Source organism: Phascolarctos cinereus, unplaced genomic scaffold (assembly GCF_003287225.1).
Source record: "Phascolarctos cinereus isolate Bilbo 61053 unplaced genomic scaffold, phaCin_HiC Scaffold_5;HRSCAF=322, whole genome shotgun sequence".
Lineage (NCBI taxonomy): Eukaryota > Metazoa > Chordata > Mammalia > Diprotodontia > Phascolarctidae > Phascolarctos > Phascolarctos cinereus.
In genome coordinates this window covers 413547751-413566525 of record NW_027555958.1, presented here as the reverse complement: position 1 = coordinate 413566525, position 18775 = coordinate 413547751, and the positions used below count along the sequence as shown (strand labels likewise).

The 18775-nt window shown below is 40.0% G+C and overlaps 1 protein-coding gene across 1 annotated transcript in view; it reads left to right on the top strand.

The window, feature by feature from the left end:
• The first annotated feature begins 5925 nt into the window (after positions 1–5925).
• TNN (tenascin N) overlaps positions 5926–18775 on the top strand; it is an 86051-nt gene continuing 73201 nt past the window's right edge. Inside the window, exons 1-2 of the mRNA XM_020970541.2 lie at positions 5926–6021; positions 17558–18011. Coding sequence (XP_020826200.1) covers positions 17600–18011 — 412 coding nt within the window. The 5' untranslated portion in view covers positions 5926–6021; positions 17558–17599. The remainder of the gene's footprint in view (positions 6022–17557; positions 18012–18775) is intronic.

The window sequence follows — 18775 nt, the reverse complement described above, 5'->3', positions numbered from 1 at the left end:
AAGTTATTAAGATATTAGGATAGATAAAGGAATTCCTAAAGGAAATAGAAACAAAGCTTCAATGGAAAAAAAAAAGAAATTTGAGGTAAAAAGAGGGAAGACTTGACCCTTGCAAGGCTGGTAAAGAATTGAAAAGTAGAGAAAAGGCACCCTTACAATTAGAACTTAAAAACAGATCTGAGACTTTTTCTGAAGAGGAGGAAGAAACTATTTGATCTTCCAAAGATGGTTTAGTAGAGCCATAGAATGTGTCAGCTGAAAGGTCTTGTAGCCATATAATGCAAGGCAGAGGAAGATAAGATGGTCAGTGGATCGATAGGTAGGTAGACAGAGAGACAGAGTATTTATTAAGCACTCATATGCCAGCCACTTTGCTAAGTGCTTGGGATACAAATACAAGCAAGAATGATAGTTTCTGCCCTCAAGGAGCTTACATTCTAATAAGGAAGATAACACATAAAGAGGAAACTGTGGGATATTGTGTGGCTGTCTTAGCAAGATAAGGCAAAAATCTCAGCTATCGAAGCTGAGGATGAAAGTTCAAGTTTTTTGGTGCAGCAAATAAGAGAAGAGTAGTAATCAAAGGTGATTCCTTACTCAGGAGAACTAGAACTGAACTGTGAGTCTGGATAGGTATACCCTATTAAAAAGAACACGGATTCATAAGAGGAAGAGTAGGTTAGCATTGTATATAATGGTAACGATAATAATAGTGATAATGATAGCTAGCAGCATTTATGTAATACTTTAGGGTTTGCAAAAGCACTTTACAAATTTCTCATTTGATCCTCACAATCCTGGAAGGTAGGTGCTATTATTATCCCCATTTTGAGGAAATTGAGGCATAAAGAGGTTAAATGTCTTTCCCAGAGTACAGTCAGTAGGTTTTGAGGAGGATTTGAACTCAAGTCTTCCATTCTAGGTCCAGAGCTCTATACATTGTATGACCTATACTCATTTGAGGAAATTTAGGGCCCAGAAGGGGCAAGTATGGCGGGAAGTATTTGGGAGGTCAAAGGAGGGAGAAACAGAATTGATTTTGTCATTGGACGATATTGCAGACCACCAGGAGCTTGAGATCACAAGTATAACATGAGATATGACACAGTAGACATGATGGGGAACTTCCTGAATTCAGGCATCTGCTAGAGCTTTCTCTCTCTGACAAAGGAAAACCAATTAATAACTTCTTGACTTGCTTTAGTCCAAAGACTGCTGGCCTGTACAGCTGCTTTTAAACTGCTGAAAGACTACAAGTGTTATATAAGTGCCCTCTGAATTTCACACCCTAGGGAAAAACTCTGGTTACCCCATGCTAGTTCTAATGCTGGACAGTGGATAAAGTGAGAGTGGGGAGGGAGAGGGAGAGGGAGAGAAAGCAGGAGAGAAAAATATTTATATGGAGGGGGCAAACTCCCTGAAGAGGCAGGAGGAGAGGAGAATATATAAAGAGAACAGAGAGCTTAGAAGTAGCTTGGGAAATACTCCTCTTTGGTGGGGGGAAGGATAGGAGAAATATGGAAGGAAACAGTAAAAAAGACATAAAGAAGTAAAAGAAGTAGAAAGAAACCAGTGAAGTTCAGTGCCATAGAAGCCAGGCTAAGAGAATAAAACCATCAGCAAACATTATCTGTATGCCTTTGCAATAAGGTCAGGGGTGAAGCAAGCATGGCCATTATCACCAGTATTATTCAATATCATTCTAGAAATGCTAGCTATAGCAATAAGACAAGAAAAAGAAATTGAAGGAATTAAAATAGGGGATGAGGAAACAAAACTATCACACTTTGCAGCCGATTTGATGGTATACTTAGAGAATCCTAGAGAATCAACTAAAAAAACTTAGTTGAAATAGTTAACAACTTCAGCAAAGTTGCAGGATATTAAATAAGCCCACATAAATCGTCAGCATTTCTATATATTACCAACAAAGTCCATCAGGAAGGGATAGAGAAATTCTATTTAAAATAACTGCAGACAATATAAAATACTTGCTAAGACAAACCCAGGAACTATATGAACACAGTTACAAAATACTTTTCACACAAATAAAGTCAGATCTAAACAACTGGAGAAATATTAATTTCTCACAAGAAGGCCAAGTCAAGATAATGAAAATGACAATTCTATCTAAATTAATTTACTTATTCAGTGCCATACCAATCAAATTGCTGAAATTAATTTTATAGATCTAGAAAAAATAATGACAATTCATCTGGAAGATGAAAGGCCAAGAATATCAATCAATAAAAACAAACAAACAAACAAACATATGAAAGAAGGTGGCTTAGCAATACCAGATCTCAAACTGTATTAAAAGTGTTCATCATCAAAACAATATGGTGCTGACTAAGAAATAGAATGGGGGATCAGTGGAATAGATTAGGTACTCAATACACAGTAGTAAATAACCATAGTAATCTAGTGTTTGACAAATTCAAAGATCCAAGATTTGGTGACAAGAATTTTTTATAAAAATTTGACAAAAATTGGTATTGGACAAATTGCTGGGAAAATGGGAAAGCAGTTTGGCAGAAACTAGATAGAGACCAACATCTCTTACCATATACCAAGACAAGGTCAAAATAGGTACATGATTTAGACATAAAAGGTGATATCACAAGCAAATTAGGGGAGCATGGAATATTTTACCTGTCAGATTTATGGATAAAAAAAGAATTTATGACCAAACAAGAAACAGAGAGTATTACAGCATATAAAATGGATAATTTCAATTACATCAAATTAAAAAGTTTTGCACAAACAAAACCAATGCAGCCAAGATTAGAAGGAAAGCAGGAAACTGGGAAATATTTTTGTGTCAAGTTTCTCTGATAAAGCCCTCATTTCTAAAACATATAGAGAACTGAATCAAATTTATAAGAATATGAGTCATCTCTCAAATGACAAGTGGTCAAAGGATATGAACAAGCAGTTTTCAGAAAAAGAAATCAAAGCTAGTCATATAAAAAATGTTCTATATCACTATTGATTACAGAAGTGCAAATTAAACAACTTTGAGGCACCACCTCACACCTATCAGGTTGGCTAATATGATAGAAAGGGAAAATGACAAATGTTGGAAGGGATGTGGAAAAATAAGGACACTAATGCATTGTTGGTGGAGTTGTGATCTGATCCAGTTATTCTGGAGAGCAATTTGGAACTATGCCCAAAGGGCTATAAAACTGCATAGCCTTTGGCCCAAGAAAACCGGCTACTAGGTCTGTATCCCAAAGAGATCAAAGAAAAAGGGAAAGGACATATTTGTACAAAAATATTTATAGCAGCTCTTTTTATGGTAGCAAAGAATTGGAAATTGAGGGGATGTCCATAAGTTGGGGAATGGCTGAACAAGTTGTAGTATATGATTGTGATGGAATACTACTATGCTATAAGAAATGACAAGCAGGATACTTTCAGAAAAATCTGGGAAGACTTACATGAACTGATGTAAAGTGAAGTGAGCAGAACGAGGAAATCATTGTACACAGCAACAGTAATATTGTATAATGATCAACTGTGAATGATCTGGGTATTCTGAGCAATACAATGATCTCAGGCAATTCTGGAGGGTTTATGAAGAAAAATGATATCAACTTCCAGAGAAAGAACTGATGGAGTCTGAAACAGATTGAAGAATACTTTTTTTACTTTCTTTACTATTCTTGTTTGTGTTTTTTTGGCCTGCATTTTCTTTTGCAACATGGCTAATATGGAAATGTTTTGTATGACTGCCCACGTATAATCTGTCGAATCACTTGCCTTCTCAAGGAGAGGCGAGGGGAGGAAAGGAGGGAGGGAATTTGGAGCTCAAAATTTTTTTAATGTTAAAATTTTTTTACATGTAATTGAGAAAAAAATTTTAAATTAAAATATTATTCTTGTTGCTTTTGTTTATTTTTCAAACATCAACAAACATGAATATTTTCTTATGTTTAAGAAATGAGAAAAGAAAGAGGGATGGATATATGTATTATGTATATGCTATGAAACTATTATGTATAGATTGGGTTTAAAATATATATGAAAATATATATTTTTTAAAAAATATAAATTAAATTTAACATGGTAGTTCCAACATTGCCTTAGTTATCTGTCCTTCTAAGAACTTTGAGGAAAGGGTGATCAAAGTATTAAATGGTCCATAGAGGTCAAGGAGAACTTAGATTGAGTAAAGGCAATTAGAGTTCCATATTGAAAGTACAGTTTCAGGAGAGTTGGAGGTGGGAAGGAAGTGGGGCAGATTGAAGGGGGCAGGTTAGGAAATATATGTTTGAAGGCAAGGAGGAAAAGGCAGCGAAATTGAAAGGGACAGTTATTTGTGGCAAAATGGCCTTCTTAGTGGCTCTGAAATCATACTGTATTGTCAATTGCATACTCATCATGTTAGCTCTTATGCTAGGGATAAATAACAAAGGTATCAGGGCAGCTAAGTGGCTCCGTGGATAGAGCATTGGTCCTGGAGTCAGGAAGACCTGAGTTTAAAATGTAGCCTCAGACACTTGACACTGTGTGACCCTGAGCAAGTCACTTAACCCCATTGCTTAACAAAAACAAAACAAAACAAAAAAACAAAGGTAACCTAAGAATGAGATTGAGAAAGGATGGGGACACACCAGTTAACAGTGTTAGGGGCTAAGAAGTGGAGCAGGGTAAGTGGTGTCACACATCATTTGGTGATGGTTAAGGAAAGAAATAAAAAGACACCAGAACTTTTGGTGTTTTCTATCTGATCTTAAATCTCTAATTTAATTCCTCCTCCCTTCTTCCCTCTGCCTACACTTATCAATGGAAGGAACTAATATAGCTAGGTCCTGATTACTATGAATCATAAATCCCACAAAGTGGTTGCATTGTTTGAACTCACACTACATAATTCCATTGGGCTGGAACCTATGATCATATTTCACATAATTGTGAATTTGAATAGCGTGAAGTAGAATACATCTTCAGACTTCTTACTCTAGCTCCCACTGTTCTTGATGGCTCTCTGATGTCCCAAGAGCTAATAGAACACAAAAGGATTGGAAATAGAGATTCAATAGGCCTGTTATTTATGACCCTACCCTTTTTGTCAGGGTTGGAGCAAGAGTCTGGACATTATGGCAAGGATCATGGTGTGTCAGGGTTCCCGACTACAATATTCTCTTACTGATGATGCTTTAGAGGAATTTAGGAGGAAGAGGATAGGGTGGTCTTCAATCATCTTGAACAATGCCTTTGTCTGCTATCCCCTACAAGGAGGAAAGATCATAGGACATAGAGGTGGCAGAGACTTTAGAGCTATCTTGTCCAATGTTTCTCATCTTACAGATGAGGAAATAGCTAGAGAAGGGATGTAACTTGCCCAAGGTCACATAATCATTTGCAGAACCATGATTAGAACTCAGTGCCTCTAACTCCAAATCCAAGCCTCTTTCTAATGTACTACATGCTTTGGATGGCAAAGAATGACATTGTAAATGGCAAGAGGGAAGCATAAATGCCTCTACTTCATTCTGTTTGACCACAACAAACTTACATGCTCGAGAGTTCAGCTTAAAGAGACACTTTTAGAAAGGGCTCAGAAACCCCCAAGACAGGAAAGAGATTGTACAAATAAATAAGCATGTACAAATCCAAAGCCCTGGCTCCCCTGCCACAAGACATTCTACCCTCTTAGTAGCTTAGCTTCTCATCTGCTTAAATGGAAACATTCTCCAGTGTTTCTAGCTGCCGTGTAAACAAAGCAGAAGGAAGAACTGGGGAAAAGTGTGCATCTTTTTTCCAGTTAATATGAGGAGTGGAGGAAGAAATTCTTTGTTAGATCTCAAGTGGAATCCCTCTCTGGAAGAAAGGGTAACACCCAAGCATCCCTATTGGCTATCCTGGTCTTATCCAAATGGGATTTAAACTCAGAGAGGGAAGAAGGGTTCTCTGGAACAAAGGAGGGCAGAGGAGATCCAGGACAGGCTTAAGCCCTCAAGGGTTTTCTCCTAAGGTGACAAAAGAGTGGGGGTGTGCCCAGTAACTTCCGAGGTAAGGATCAAGATCTTCAAACCCTTATCTATGAGAGAAAAAAAGTGGCTGAAGGGGACAGTAGGCTTTAGAGACAATATGTTAGATGGGCAGTGAAGGAAAACAATTCTTCTACCCTGAACCTCCTCCTCCCCACCCCCAACCTGGATTTAACATGTGATGTTCACCACGTCATTTTGATATTTCTTGCCTCAGTGTCCTTAACTGGAAAATGTAAACTTGCTGTCTGTTTACCTTGTGGGAATTTATTGAAATTGAATGAAAGAATATTGATAAAAATATATAAATAGAAAGTAGCACTATCTTTGAACTCCTAGGAAGGCTGTCTTCTAGTTATTTGGCAAAAAAACAAAACAAAACAAAGCAAAAAAACCCAAACCAAACAAACTAATGTGAAGGTATTTTTATTTTATTGTATTTCAGCAATGCTCTCTCTTATTATTATTATTATTTATTATGCTGTCTTTGGGGATTTTCTTTACAATTTTAATATTTTTTATTGCCATCTTATCCCGTTTTCCTTCAAAAAAAACTAGTTAGGATTTGAGTTCTTTTGCTTTTGATCAGAATACTATGCCCGTTTTTACCTTTGACTGCTAATTAAGAGGAAAAATATCTCTATAACCTTCCCATGTTCCCTTGTTATAACTTCACATTTCAGAAATGCTGGGGCATACTCATGTTGAAAGCCATTCTTTGGCAACAGGCAAGGTTTCCTTTAATGAGGGCTGAATTTGAGTTACAAAGAAGTACAATGTACTGTGAGAAAAATCTCAAAGTAGCAATAATCAACCACTCATGATAACAATGAGCTAGCAATGAGGACTGAAGTTGTCTGGGTATTAGGGAGAATGTGTTGCTAGCAGTAACAATAATAGGTATAAGGCTTTTTAAAGTTTTCAAGCCCTTTTACATATATATTTTCTTTTGCTTCTCACAACCATCCTGGGCAGGAGGTACTAGTATTATCCCTATTTTACAGATTAGGAAAATAAGGCAGAGAGAGGTTAAGTGAATTGCCCAGGGTCACACTCCTTTAGCATCTGAGGGAGGCTTTTTGAGCTCCTGTCTTCCAGAGGTATCTTAAGAGATTGTAGCATTATGCTGAGAAAGAATCTCTGATTCTGTGATTCTGTGAAAGTAGACAGCTCACCTAGTAAAAGCAAAGAGAATTCAAGGCTTAGTCCCCATGGTAGAGCAGGGGGTGGAGTGCGTTTCCATATAGAAACAGCTTTCCTCAGAATTTGTCATTTCCCAAACTCTGTCTAACTTGAGAGGCAGAGAAAGAGTGGAGGAAAAACTCTGGTATGTTTTTTCTTCCCCCTGAGTGGAGGAAAAATCATTGGTGGTTGATAAAGAATTTGGTTGGCATTATTTTACAGAGAGTTTCTTCTTTCTCACTGATGAATCGTTCAACAAAAATGTATTAGCCTTGGAGAATAAGTCCTTAGAGACTGAAGTAACCTTAAGGATTATTTAGTCCAATCCTCACATCTTACAGAGAAGGCAGAGAAGGCTCAGAGGCGTGAAGTATCTTGTCCAAAGTCACCTATTTAGACCCAGGTCATCTCACTCAGTACCTTTTCCCCTGAGTAGCCTGGTTTGGGCTGCTGCACAGATTCCTGTAGAAGAAGAAAGCAAATTGTAGGGCTGCTCCCAAAATGTCTTGTGGTTGGAGGTTTTCTTTCAAAACTTTTGTTTTTGGTTTGAAGTGTGGGTAGTAGACTGTTCCTAAGAAAGTGCCTGTGGACAGCGTTCACTGCCCCTGTGGAAGCTATTGGCAACTGTTTGAGCCACAGATTGTAGAAGGTCTCATAGGACAGGCATAAGTTCCAAGAGGTCCAGTTTCTGTGTTATGCTAAGGATCCCGTTGAATATAGTATTTTTTTTTACTAGACCTATGATTTCCTTAGTTTAGAGAATTCATAGAGAGAAAACTCCCTCTACTAAGGCAGAGAGGTAAATAAATGACTTGCTCAAGTTCATATTGCCAGTACGTATCAGAAGCAGGACTTGAATCTGGTCAGCCAACACCTCTTTGGCATTTGAGAGTGTCACTGACCCCTTTAATTATATGCCAGCATGATTAATAAAAGAATTAATTACCCAGAAATTACGTCTCTCAAATTTTCTGTATGACACAGTGACCTTAGGTGAATCACTTGATTTTCCTATGCCTCAGTTTCCTCCTCTATAAAATGGGGAGAAAGTGGACCACACTATTAATTAATGATACCAATATTATCATTGTAATGCCAATTTCTCATTCCTTCCATCTTTCTGCTTTCTTTTGTTACAGTTAAAACTCCTATCGGGAAGTGATCTAAAGTCAAGAGAAGAGCAAACATAATGTTCTTAATTTGTACCTGGGACAAAATCTAATTTGGTCCGATTATAATTTGCCTAAGGAATAATGATTATACATCATCATTATTTAGTAATTTCAACCTTTCAAAAATTTTCATAAACATCTCATTTGATTCTGACTATAAATGGACAGAGTAGATATGGGTAGATATTGTTACGTTTGGATAAAACTTTTTTGGGGACACCATGTTGTAATGGAATTGTGGGAGTGATGGATTTGGAGTCAAAGACCCTGGGTTCAAATCCTAACTCTCTTCCATTTATTTCCTATAAAGCCTTAGGAAGTCACTTATCTCTCTGGATCTGAGTTTCCATATCTACACAGCTATAACTAGGACTTTCTGTACAGGACAGTTGCTGTCAGTTGGGGGTGGGGGATAGGGACACAGAAACTATAAGACACTGTCATGAGTAAAGAGAAAGGCTCACCCATTTGGATCATCTGGCAGCTTGTAATCCAATCCAATAATCATTTATTAACTTTGTGCAAGGCTGTTCTATTAAGCCCAGCCTGAGGGCAGATCCTTATCCAGAGGGACCCAGGGTTTCTTGTCAGCCTTTGTTTTCTGTCATTAGATTCAGGGTGCCATGCTTGCCCGTGGTAGTTGTGGTTGCTGGCAAATTAAGGCTCAGCCCAGGTATCTGGTTTATACTGTGAGGAAAGAGACCTTGAGGAGGTCCTGGTTGGGTCAGGGTGAACAAGCCCAATTCTTTGGATACTCCCTGGGAAAGATCACACTGGCAGTGAATGAGGAATCAATCATACTTTAATAAGGCACAAAGAATAGAGGGGCAGCCAGCATGGGGAGTGGGCTGGGAGAGGGAGGCAGACAGCCTGGGAGGGAGAGAGGCCCATAAAGCCATTTCAGTAACTACAGAGGGGAGTTGGGAATGCTCTGGTAGCTTGGACCCATAGCAATTGGAAGAGTGCTAAAGGGGCAAGGCTTTGGGGTCCTATTTTAATAGGGTTCTAATTGGGGGATGGCCTAAGTCTTATCTGTACCACCTTAGGGTTGCCTTATTAGCATAACGTTTCTCTGGTTTTACTGCGAATGTCTGGTGCTTATCTGCAGCTTGCAGACCTAGGGCGATTCATTGGGGCCTACTTAGCTTTTCTTAATTTAGCACATGGTCTCTGGATGTGGCCTTAATTCATTTAGGAGGCAATTTTGGCAAGTGACTTTTTTGTTTCCTCCCTCACACTCTTAGTATCCATTTCCTATTGTTACCCTATACCGGCGACTTACAGCCTTACTTGCTCTGCTAACTGGTGGGATGGTTGTAGGAACCATAACAAGATGTCATTTCAATCCAAAGGCACTGTACAGGACTCTGGGGATATAAGCAGTGTTCACCCTCTAGGAGCTTATGTTCTACTGGGAGGATAGAATATACAGATAGAAGCATCTCATATAGGTGATAATTTGAGGAGGAAGAGAGCCCTAATAACTAAGGAGATCCGGGAAGCCTTCTGGTAGAAGTGAGTACGTGAGCTTAGCTTTGGAGGAAAGTAGGAATTCTAGGAGGTCAAAGTCAAGAAGGAGTTTGCTCCAGTAACTGGCCGCTGCATGTGCAAAAGCACAGAGATGGGAGAGATAAAGGGCCCCATTTAGGGAACAGTAATCAGGCCAGTTTACCTAGAAGGGAGAGTGCAGGAAGGATAGCAGATGTGACATTAGCCTGGAAAGGTAGAATGGAGCCAGACTGTGAAGGGTTTTAAATGATAAGCAGAGGAATTTTATCTTACATTAGAGGTAAAGTGGATCAAGAGAAGGTTTTTGAGCAGAGGAGCAGCCTGGCCAGATTTGTGCTTCAGGAAGATCACTTTGGCAGCAGTGTGGAGGCTGAATTATAGAGGAGAGAGACTGAGATCTGGAGGAGACTGTTGTAATTCAAAGTGCTGATAAAGTACTAGACTAGAGTGTTCCTCTTAAGAATGGAGAGGAGGGGAGACACATTGTAGGTGCAGAATTAGTAAGACTTGACAAGTAATTGTATGTGGGGATAAGGGACAAAGAAGAAGGGAAGATGAGGCCAAAGTTATGAACTGGGTGAACAGAAGGATCATGGTTCTAATGATAATAATAACAACTACCATACTACCTACTATATGCCAGGCACTGGCCTAAGTATTGTATAAATATTATCCCATTTGATCCTCATCACAACTCTGGGAAGGAGGGTGCTATTACCCCATTTTACAGATGAAGAAACTGATGCAAACAGAAGTTGTTAAGTGACTTGCCCAAGGTCGTACAGCTAGTAAGTGTATAAGGCAGGATTTAAACTTGGGTCTTTCTGACTTCAAGTCCGGGGCTCTATCCATTCCACCAATAGACAGAAGTTCAGGTTTAGAGGGAAAATCATGATTTCCCTTTTAAATGTGTTGAGTTTGAGATGCCTAGGAACTAACCACATGGAGATGTCTAACAGTTGGTGAAGCAGGACTGGAGGTTAGGAGAGAAATTAGGGCTGCAATTTGTAGATTTGAGAGTCATTTAAAGAGATGATAACTGATTCCATAAGAGCTGATGAAATCACTGAGAAAAAGGGAAGAGCTAGAGAAGAGGGTCCAGGAGAGAGCCTTAGGATCATGCTTAGTGTTGGGAAGTGGATGAAGATGCAGCAAAGGAGACTGAGAAGCTGTGTAAGACTGGGGAGGGGGCAGCTGGGAGGAAAAACCAGGAGAGATCATTGTCATGAAATCCCAGGGAGGAGAGCCATATCTAGGAGGTGATCAACAGTGTTAACACCTGCCACGAAGTCTCAAGAAGAGTGAAGATTGAGAAACAGCTATCAGAAGGTTTTTTTTCTTTTTTAATTTTTAATTGGAGGAGGGGGTAAGAGGAGGGAGGATTAGCAACAGTGATGCCTCCCTTCCCCCCAAAAGACAGCCGCACAAACATATTTTAAAATGCCCAAAAGAGAAAAGAAAGTTCAGAAGGAAGCACAGACAAGAGAATGTTTCAAAAGTAACATCAACTTTATTCTTATTAACTAGCTTCTAGTTAGTCTGTGCATGGACCATCTAGGGAGCTCCACAGGAGTGGAATTGATCTTGCCTCCATAATCACCATTTCTGTCCCTAGACACGGAAAACTACGAATCCTTCCCCTGAGATGTGAACTCAGTGTAACCAGAAAGGACCAGTAGTTACCTGCTGACCTGACCCAAGCCAAGCAGGTTCATGTATCATGTATTCATGTATCTGTTCAGGCCTTTTCCCTGCTGCGTGTATTATGGGTGTGTGAGTGGAGAAGTGGGGCGGGTGGCATAATGGAGTGCCTCATAACTGGTGGAGGAAGGCCTAGGATAAAGTCCCACTTGTCCTATCCTGCTATAGCTAGCATTTATATAGTGCTTTAATGTTTGTGAAGTACTTTACATCTGCAATCTCATTTGAACCACTCTACAGCCCAGTGAGTTAGGGCTCATTTTATAGATCCCTATAACAGATTCTTAGAGTTTTATTCATCTGTAAAATGGTAGGGCTAGACCAGATGAACTCTAAGGTCCCCTTTAGATATTAATCCTACAGTCTGCACTTGAGAGGTGAGGAAATGTGGAGAGAAGTTAAATTCCAGAGGTTACATAGCTTGTGGGCTTGGCGAAGCTGAGCAGGTCACCTAACTCAAGGCCAAGCTGCTCTTTTCTCTGAGCATCTGAGCATCCTCTGAGTATCACTCTTCTGTGAGCATGTAGTAATCACAACAATCTTCACAGAACTTTGCAAAGTATTTTCCATATAGCAACCCTGTGAGGTTGGTAATACAAGGATTGTTATCCCCATTGTGGGAGGTAGAGACTAAGGATCATAAAGGATAAGGCATTTGCTTAAGGTCACACAAATAAATGTCAGAGCTAGGATTTGATCCCAGGTTTCCTGACTCTGAAGCTAGTGGTCTTTCCCCTTTATGACATTGCCTTTTTTTTTTTTAACACCATGCTGCATCACAAAAAAAATGTTGCTGACAGACAGTTGGGGAGTTTCAGTGTCTATCCAGGGTGTCACAATCTTAATTATCTTGATAATTGAAGCCCAACCCCCTCCATGACCTATCTGTTGAAATTAAAGAAGTTTGGCTTGGATTATCCAGAAAAAAATAGTCTCAGTTTTGGATTCTGCTTGGCCCCCAAGTTCAGGGGCCCTCTCAGAAATACTCGTTTTATTTTGAGTTGGCTGGATTTGATACTCACTTGATTTTGACCATGGGATTTCCACAATTGCCATGGTAATGTTTATAAAAATAAATGTAGCTCTGGGTGATGGATATGACATTGAGGTAAAGTCAATACATGCTGAATGGTTTCCCCATCTAAATGCAGGTCAGCAGCTTGCTGCTTCAAGCCAAAGACCATTGTAAAGTCACCTAAATTATATCAATGGGAGCAAAGCGCAGAGAAAGAATCTGAATGAGCTCAGAGGGAGAGTAAATGGTCCCTCTGTGCTGAGGTCCTACCCGGTTTGATCTTTTTTCTGTAGGGAGCAGCTTGACCCAGTGTCCTGTAATGATGTGGGAGCTGGGGCAGACTTCCATCATGAAGCATGATAGACATGTTCTCATGGTGCTAGGATGCTAGATTCTTAGCTGGCTCAGCCAATGGGTTAAATGTTTGGTTGATAGAGACCTACCTTGGTCAGGAATTCTGACTCAACCCCTGTGGCTGTAACTCTGGGAAGCATTCAGGATTGCCACATCTCTTTCAGCTGTGAAAGAATAACGATTTGTTTGTTAAGGCCTGTTAGATCTCTCAAGGGGAAGAAATGTCTTGGCAAAAGGAAAGTGTGTGTGTGGGAAAGAGTAAGGGAATAGGAAGGGGGTTGTCAAAAACAGAGACGAGGTCCTGCCATTGGTTCATTTGTCTCTCTAAAATATCAGGATCTGCTGCTAGTTATTATGGACATGTCAGTCTCTGTGGTTGTCAGATACTTTCTTGAAAGTTAAAACATCAGTATCAATTTTCCCATCCCATTGGAGCAAATTTCTTTAGTTCTTGTTGAGTTTAGAAACACACCTGTGCTGGAGTGAACAGGATTTTAAACCTAATTTTCTAGCAGTGTTTGGAACCAATCATTGGGCAATTCTGATACTCCTGTGGGTTGGGATAGAAGGCTAAATTAGAATGCTGCTCCTATTTCACAGATGAAGAGATTGAGGCATGAATTGGGGAAATAACTAGAATCATCTAGTCAGTAGGAAGAGAGACGAAGATTATGTATAACGCATGGGTGTCTGCCAAAATGCTTAGACCATTAGGAATATCTTCCTAAGTGACTCTTTTGGAAATCGCAGATAGTAGAGTTCTAAAGCCAGAAATGGTGCCTTCATTTATACCAATTTGTGGTTAATGATAATGTTGGGGTGAGGGAAGAGGGGGAAGGAGAAAACCCTGTCATTAAATATAAATATCTGTAGCAGTGGCTAGAAATTGGTTTCAGCTCTTTGTTCAGGGCAGACAGTATTATTCATTCCTATCCCAGTGTGCCAGTTTCTTTTCAGAGAATTTGAATGGAAAGTAAGTCATCTAAATACTGTTTTGGAGGAGTCATCTACCATCCCCCTGTCCCTAGTCAGACTTTTATCTAAACTAGGAGTTCTTAACCTTTTTTCATGTGTGTGACATGGACCCATTTGATAGTCTGGTGAAGCATATGATGTTTTTGAGTGCATAGGATAAAATAAATAGAATTCTAAAGGAAGCCAAATATAGTGAAATATGATAATAAATTTTTTTGGGGGGGCTAGGCAATTTGTTTTTTTGCCCAGGGTCACACAGCTAGTAAGTGTCTGAGGCTAGATTTGAACTCAGGTTCTCCTGACTCTAGGGCCAGTACTCTATCTACCATGCTACCTAGCTGCTCCCTGTCAAATTTTTTTTTTGAAGTTCACAGATCTCAGGTTAGGATCCCTGCACTAAGCCATCCCAGATAGACATTAGTTTCTCCAGTTTAATCCAATAGTTGAACAATTTAACACTCTCCAGTGTTCTCCCAGGAAAGGAAGTCTCCAACTTCTCATGTTAACAAGCCCACTTCTTTGATAGGAAAAAGTTCCCATTTATCTATAGTTTTTCTTTCAATGAGACTGGAATTAGCAATGCCAAGGGAGAGTAGCAATAGGATTTACTGATTGGTTAATATAGCAATAATTGGCATTTAAGTAGATTATCGCATTTGAGCTTCATGGAAACACTGGGGAGTGTTGTTATTCTTCTTTTATAAATGAGGATGCCAAAGCTAAGACTGGCCTATGCTCATAGAGCTAGTAAGTATCAAAGATAGGATTGGAATTCAGATTTTCCTGACTCCGAGTCCAGTGGTCTAGCCACTATGATATGCTGCCTTGAAAATTCTAGTAAAGTACCCATGAAATGCCTCGAATCCCTCACTTTCAAAAGAAAACTCTATTCCTTTTAAATTTAACAGGGAAGAAAACATTCAACTTACTTAACAAACCTCTTAGTGGATTCTTTCAACACATGTACATTAACCCAGACTGAGTCTGCCTGTGGGGAGTAGACAGAGCAAGGAACGATCCCCATTTAGGTGACGATCAGGAGGACTGAACTCATAGATCTCCCAAGAAAATGAGGATCAGCATGTGTTGTGAGTCTTATTATTCATAGCATCTCATGCCCCCTTAATGCTATCCTGAGCAGAACTAAAGAAGTTATGGATGTAAAAGACCTACTAGACACATCTTCTCTGTTGCCTAGGAAGCTGGCAGGGACGTTTTATAATACATTTCTGTGGGCTTTCCATTACATTTCCTGGGAAACTATTTCTCATTTTAATAGTCCTCAAAATTAGGAAAATCTTCTTCATCCATTAGTGGTACTTCTTTGAACCACTAATTTCTATTTTGCCCTCAATCTGTCCCCTTCTCTCACCAACAGACATATGTCTATGCTGAGAAATTTGGTTGCGTCACTCCCTCCCCTACATGTTAAAACAAGGAAAAATCTCTTTCCTTCAGTGTGTTGGGTAGAAAATTCAGAAGAATTCTTTTTTTCCTCTTATACACTTGACAGATGTGCCAGGTTGAAAAGGTCCCCTTGCCCCCTCAATATCTTTTGAGCAGTCAGCCTGTGCAGGAAAATCTGAGAATGATGTGTGGAATCTTTGGGGCTGTAATTAGCAAGGACATCATGTTGCAGCTGAGGATGACAAGTAACACTAGGGGCTAATGCTAGGGTTTCTGGGGGTTCTCATCTTCCAGTCTCCAAAAACAAACATTGTAAGGGAAGGTTTTGGGCAGCCCTGCTGTGGTTTATGGCAAGAGTTTGTGGGCTATTTTGCATTGATTCAAACCTCTTTTAGAAAGCCATCTGTAGTTGATTTGTGCCTCAGAAGATTAGTGAGATGAAAAGGACAAGGAAAGAGGAGTTAACTTTTACAGCTTAGTTTTTGACCAGAAAGGGGGAGTTTTTGACAGTGGCACGCAGTAGGTGCTTACTTGATGGCAATGAACGAATGATTTGCAAATGACTCCTGAATCTCTGTATCTGGCCCTAGTCTGTCTTATAAGTTCTACTTCTCTATTTAGTGGATATTTTTAAATGGATGTCCCCAAAATATCGCAAACTCAACCTTTCCAAAACAGAACTTATTATTTCCTCTCCCTTCTCCAACCCTCTAATCCCTCTGCTTCTTATCTTTCTTGTCACTGTTGAGAGTACCACCATCCTCCCATTTTCCCAGGATTGTAACCTCAATGTCATCCTTAACTCTAATCCAAATAGTTGTCAAATCTTGTTGTATCTAGCTCCATGACATCTCTCATATATATCTCTTCCTCTCTGCTCAGACAACCAACATCCTAGCTCAGCCTTTATCACTTCTTGCTTGGACTGTGGACATAGACCTCTAACTTTTTTCTCTGTCTGAAGTCTCTCCCCACTCTAATCTATCCCCCATGCAGCTGCCAAAGTGATCTTTCTAAAGTACAAATGTGACTATGCCACCCTCTCCTCAATAAATAAACTCCACTGCTTCCTTACGACCTCTGGAATCAACTATAAACCCCTCTTTTTTGGAATTTAAAGCTCTTTATATCCTGACCCCTTCTTATTTTAATTGTCTTCTTACATATTACTCCCATCTGTGCACACAACAGTTTCTCATAAACAACACTCATCTCCATCTCCATGCATTGGCTATCCTCTGTGTCTGGGATGCACCTTCTCCTTGCCTCTGCTTCTCAGAATCCGTGGTTTCCTTCAATTCAGCTCAAGCACAATTTATGACAGAAGCCCTTTCCTCTCCCCCCTCTGCACCTTGGTTGCTAGTACCTTCTCCTCTATGGTTACCTTGTCTCTACTTTGTGTGGATCTTGTATATACCTATATGTACATGTTGTTTTTCCCATTAGAACATAAGCTCCTTGAGGGTAGACAATATTTTTCTTTTTCTTTGTATCTGTAGCAATTAGCACAGTGCATTACACATAATAAGTGCTTAATAAATGCTTGTGCATTTATTTATTAATTAATTCACACTCTCCAAAATTCCCCAGGCATTCCAAGTTAGTTACAGAATTCTGCTCCTAAGAGGATGGTGTGTTAATTGGTAATTGGTAAAGAATCAGATTGACTTTTCAATGTTGTTGCTAGGTTAGTACAAGAATAGAGTTTAAAATGTAGTTGTTCATTTTAAAGGCGTCTAAGTTACATGTCAATGTAATCCGGTTCTGATCCATTTCAACTTGGTAGGAACTTAGAGTTATAGCAAAACAGAATGGGGAAATAGTTTGTAGTACTCAGAGGAAATGAGTTGTGAACTTCCAACTACTGCTTGAGGTTAAGGGTCTATGTCATCAGTCTCCCAGGGCAGTAGGTCCCATGATAGCAGTGGAAGCAGGGCAGCTAATATCTGGGCTCAACGTCCTGCTCTGGGAAGCTACCAGGGGATGGTGGACCAATGTGTTGTGTCATTTCCATGGAAATTCTTGAAATCCATGAATGAGGACTGGGGGGAGGTGCCAGAAGACCTAGGTTTGAGTCCTAATGTTGCCGCTTACTGGCTGTGTGATTGTGGGCAAATCAATTGACTTTTCTGGTCCTCAGTTTCCTCATCTGTAAAATGTGTGGTGGGGCTGGACACAGTGGCCTCTAACTCTGCCACTCTATGGTCCTGTGACTCTTTTTTTATTTTCTTTTCTGGATACAGGCCTCTGGGAAGAATCCATTCTTCTCGGCTCCAAGGAAGCCCATGATGGGTTTCTACCATATCTTTTATTTCCCTTTGGGGCTCCTGCTCTGGTCCATATTACAGACAGCATCAGCTCCAGCAACTCCTGACCCTGTCATTTGCAGCAATCAAGAGAAGCAGGTTATGTTTAGCCACACCTACAAGATTGATGTACCGAAGTCCTCCCTGATCCAGGTGGAGGCTGATCCTGAACCACTCCGAGATGATGGGGGAATGCTGCTCCTCCCTGGGGAGGCTGGTGAAGAACAGAATATCATCTTCCGGCACAATATCCGCCTTCAGACCCCAAAGGGAGACTGCGAATTGTCAGGCAGCCTCCAGGACCTGTTGGCCCGGGTGAAGAAGCTGGAGGAAGAGATGGCAGAGATGAAAGAGAAGTGTGGTACCCAGCAGTGCTGCCAGGGAGCCCCAGGTGAATGCATGTCTTTTCTGATGGATGGTCCCAGTGTGAGCCATGGTCCATGATGCCTGTGGCATTCCTAGTCCTTGCTCTTGCATCCTCATGGTGCCATTGTCCTGTGCATAGACAGGAGCTTCATGGGTAACAGCTCCTGGTGAGGGACAGGTTCCAGAGCTCTGGAATTGCCCTGAAGCTTCTTAAGGATTTCAGTCAGGAATTATCCAGCTACATATTTAGTTCATGACCTTCCTATCAGGAGGTCTCATTTGTTCTCTGGAATCGTGGTGGATTGTTTTTTAAGCTTTTAAGTCTGTCTAAGTGCTTCCCTTTTAGGATATGGCCAAGTGGGAATTTGTTTTGCTTAACTGTATTACAAAGAGTTTTCTTGAAGCAAACGGAAGATGGGGAGGAGAGAAAATAAATGTTTGTTAATTGAAAAAAATCCAATTTAGTAACTATATATATAAAAAAGAATTCCCCAACTGGTCATATGTGACATAGGGGACAAAGGGCCAGACTTGGAGTTAGGAAGATCTGCATTTAAAACTTGGCTCAGATACTTACTAGACATATGACCTTGGGCAAAATTTTTAACCTTTCTCAGCCTCAGTTTCCTCATCTATAAATGGGGATAATAATTACACCTGTCTCGCAGGGTTGTTGTGAGAATCAAATGAGATACAGAATGTAAAGCACTTTTCAAATCTTAAGGGGCTACATAAATGTTTGCTATTATCATTCCCTACAAATCCAGTCTTAGCCCCAAGGAAGATGTT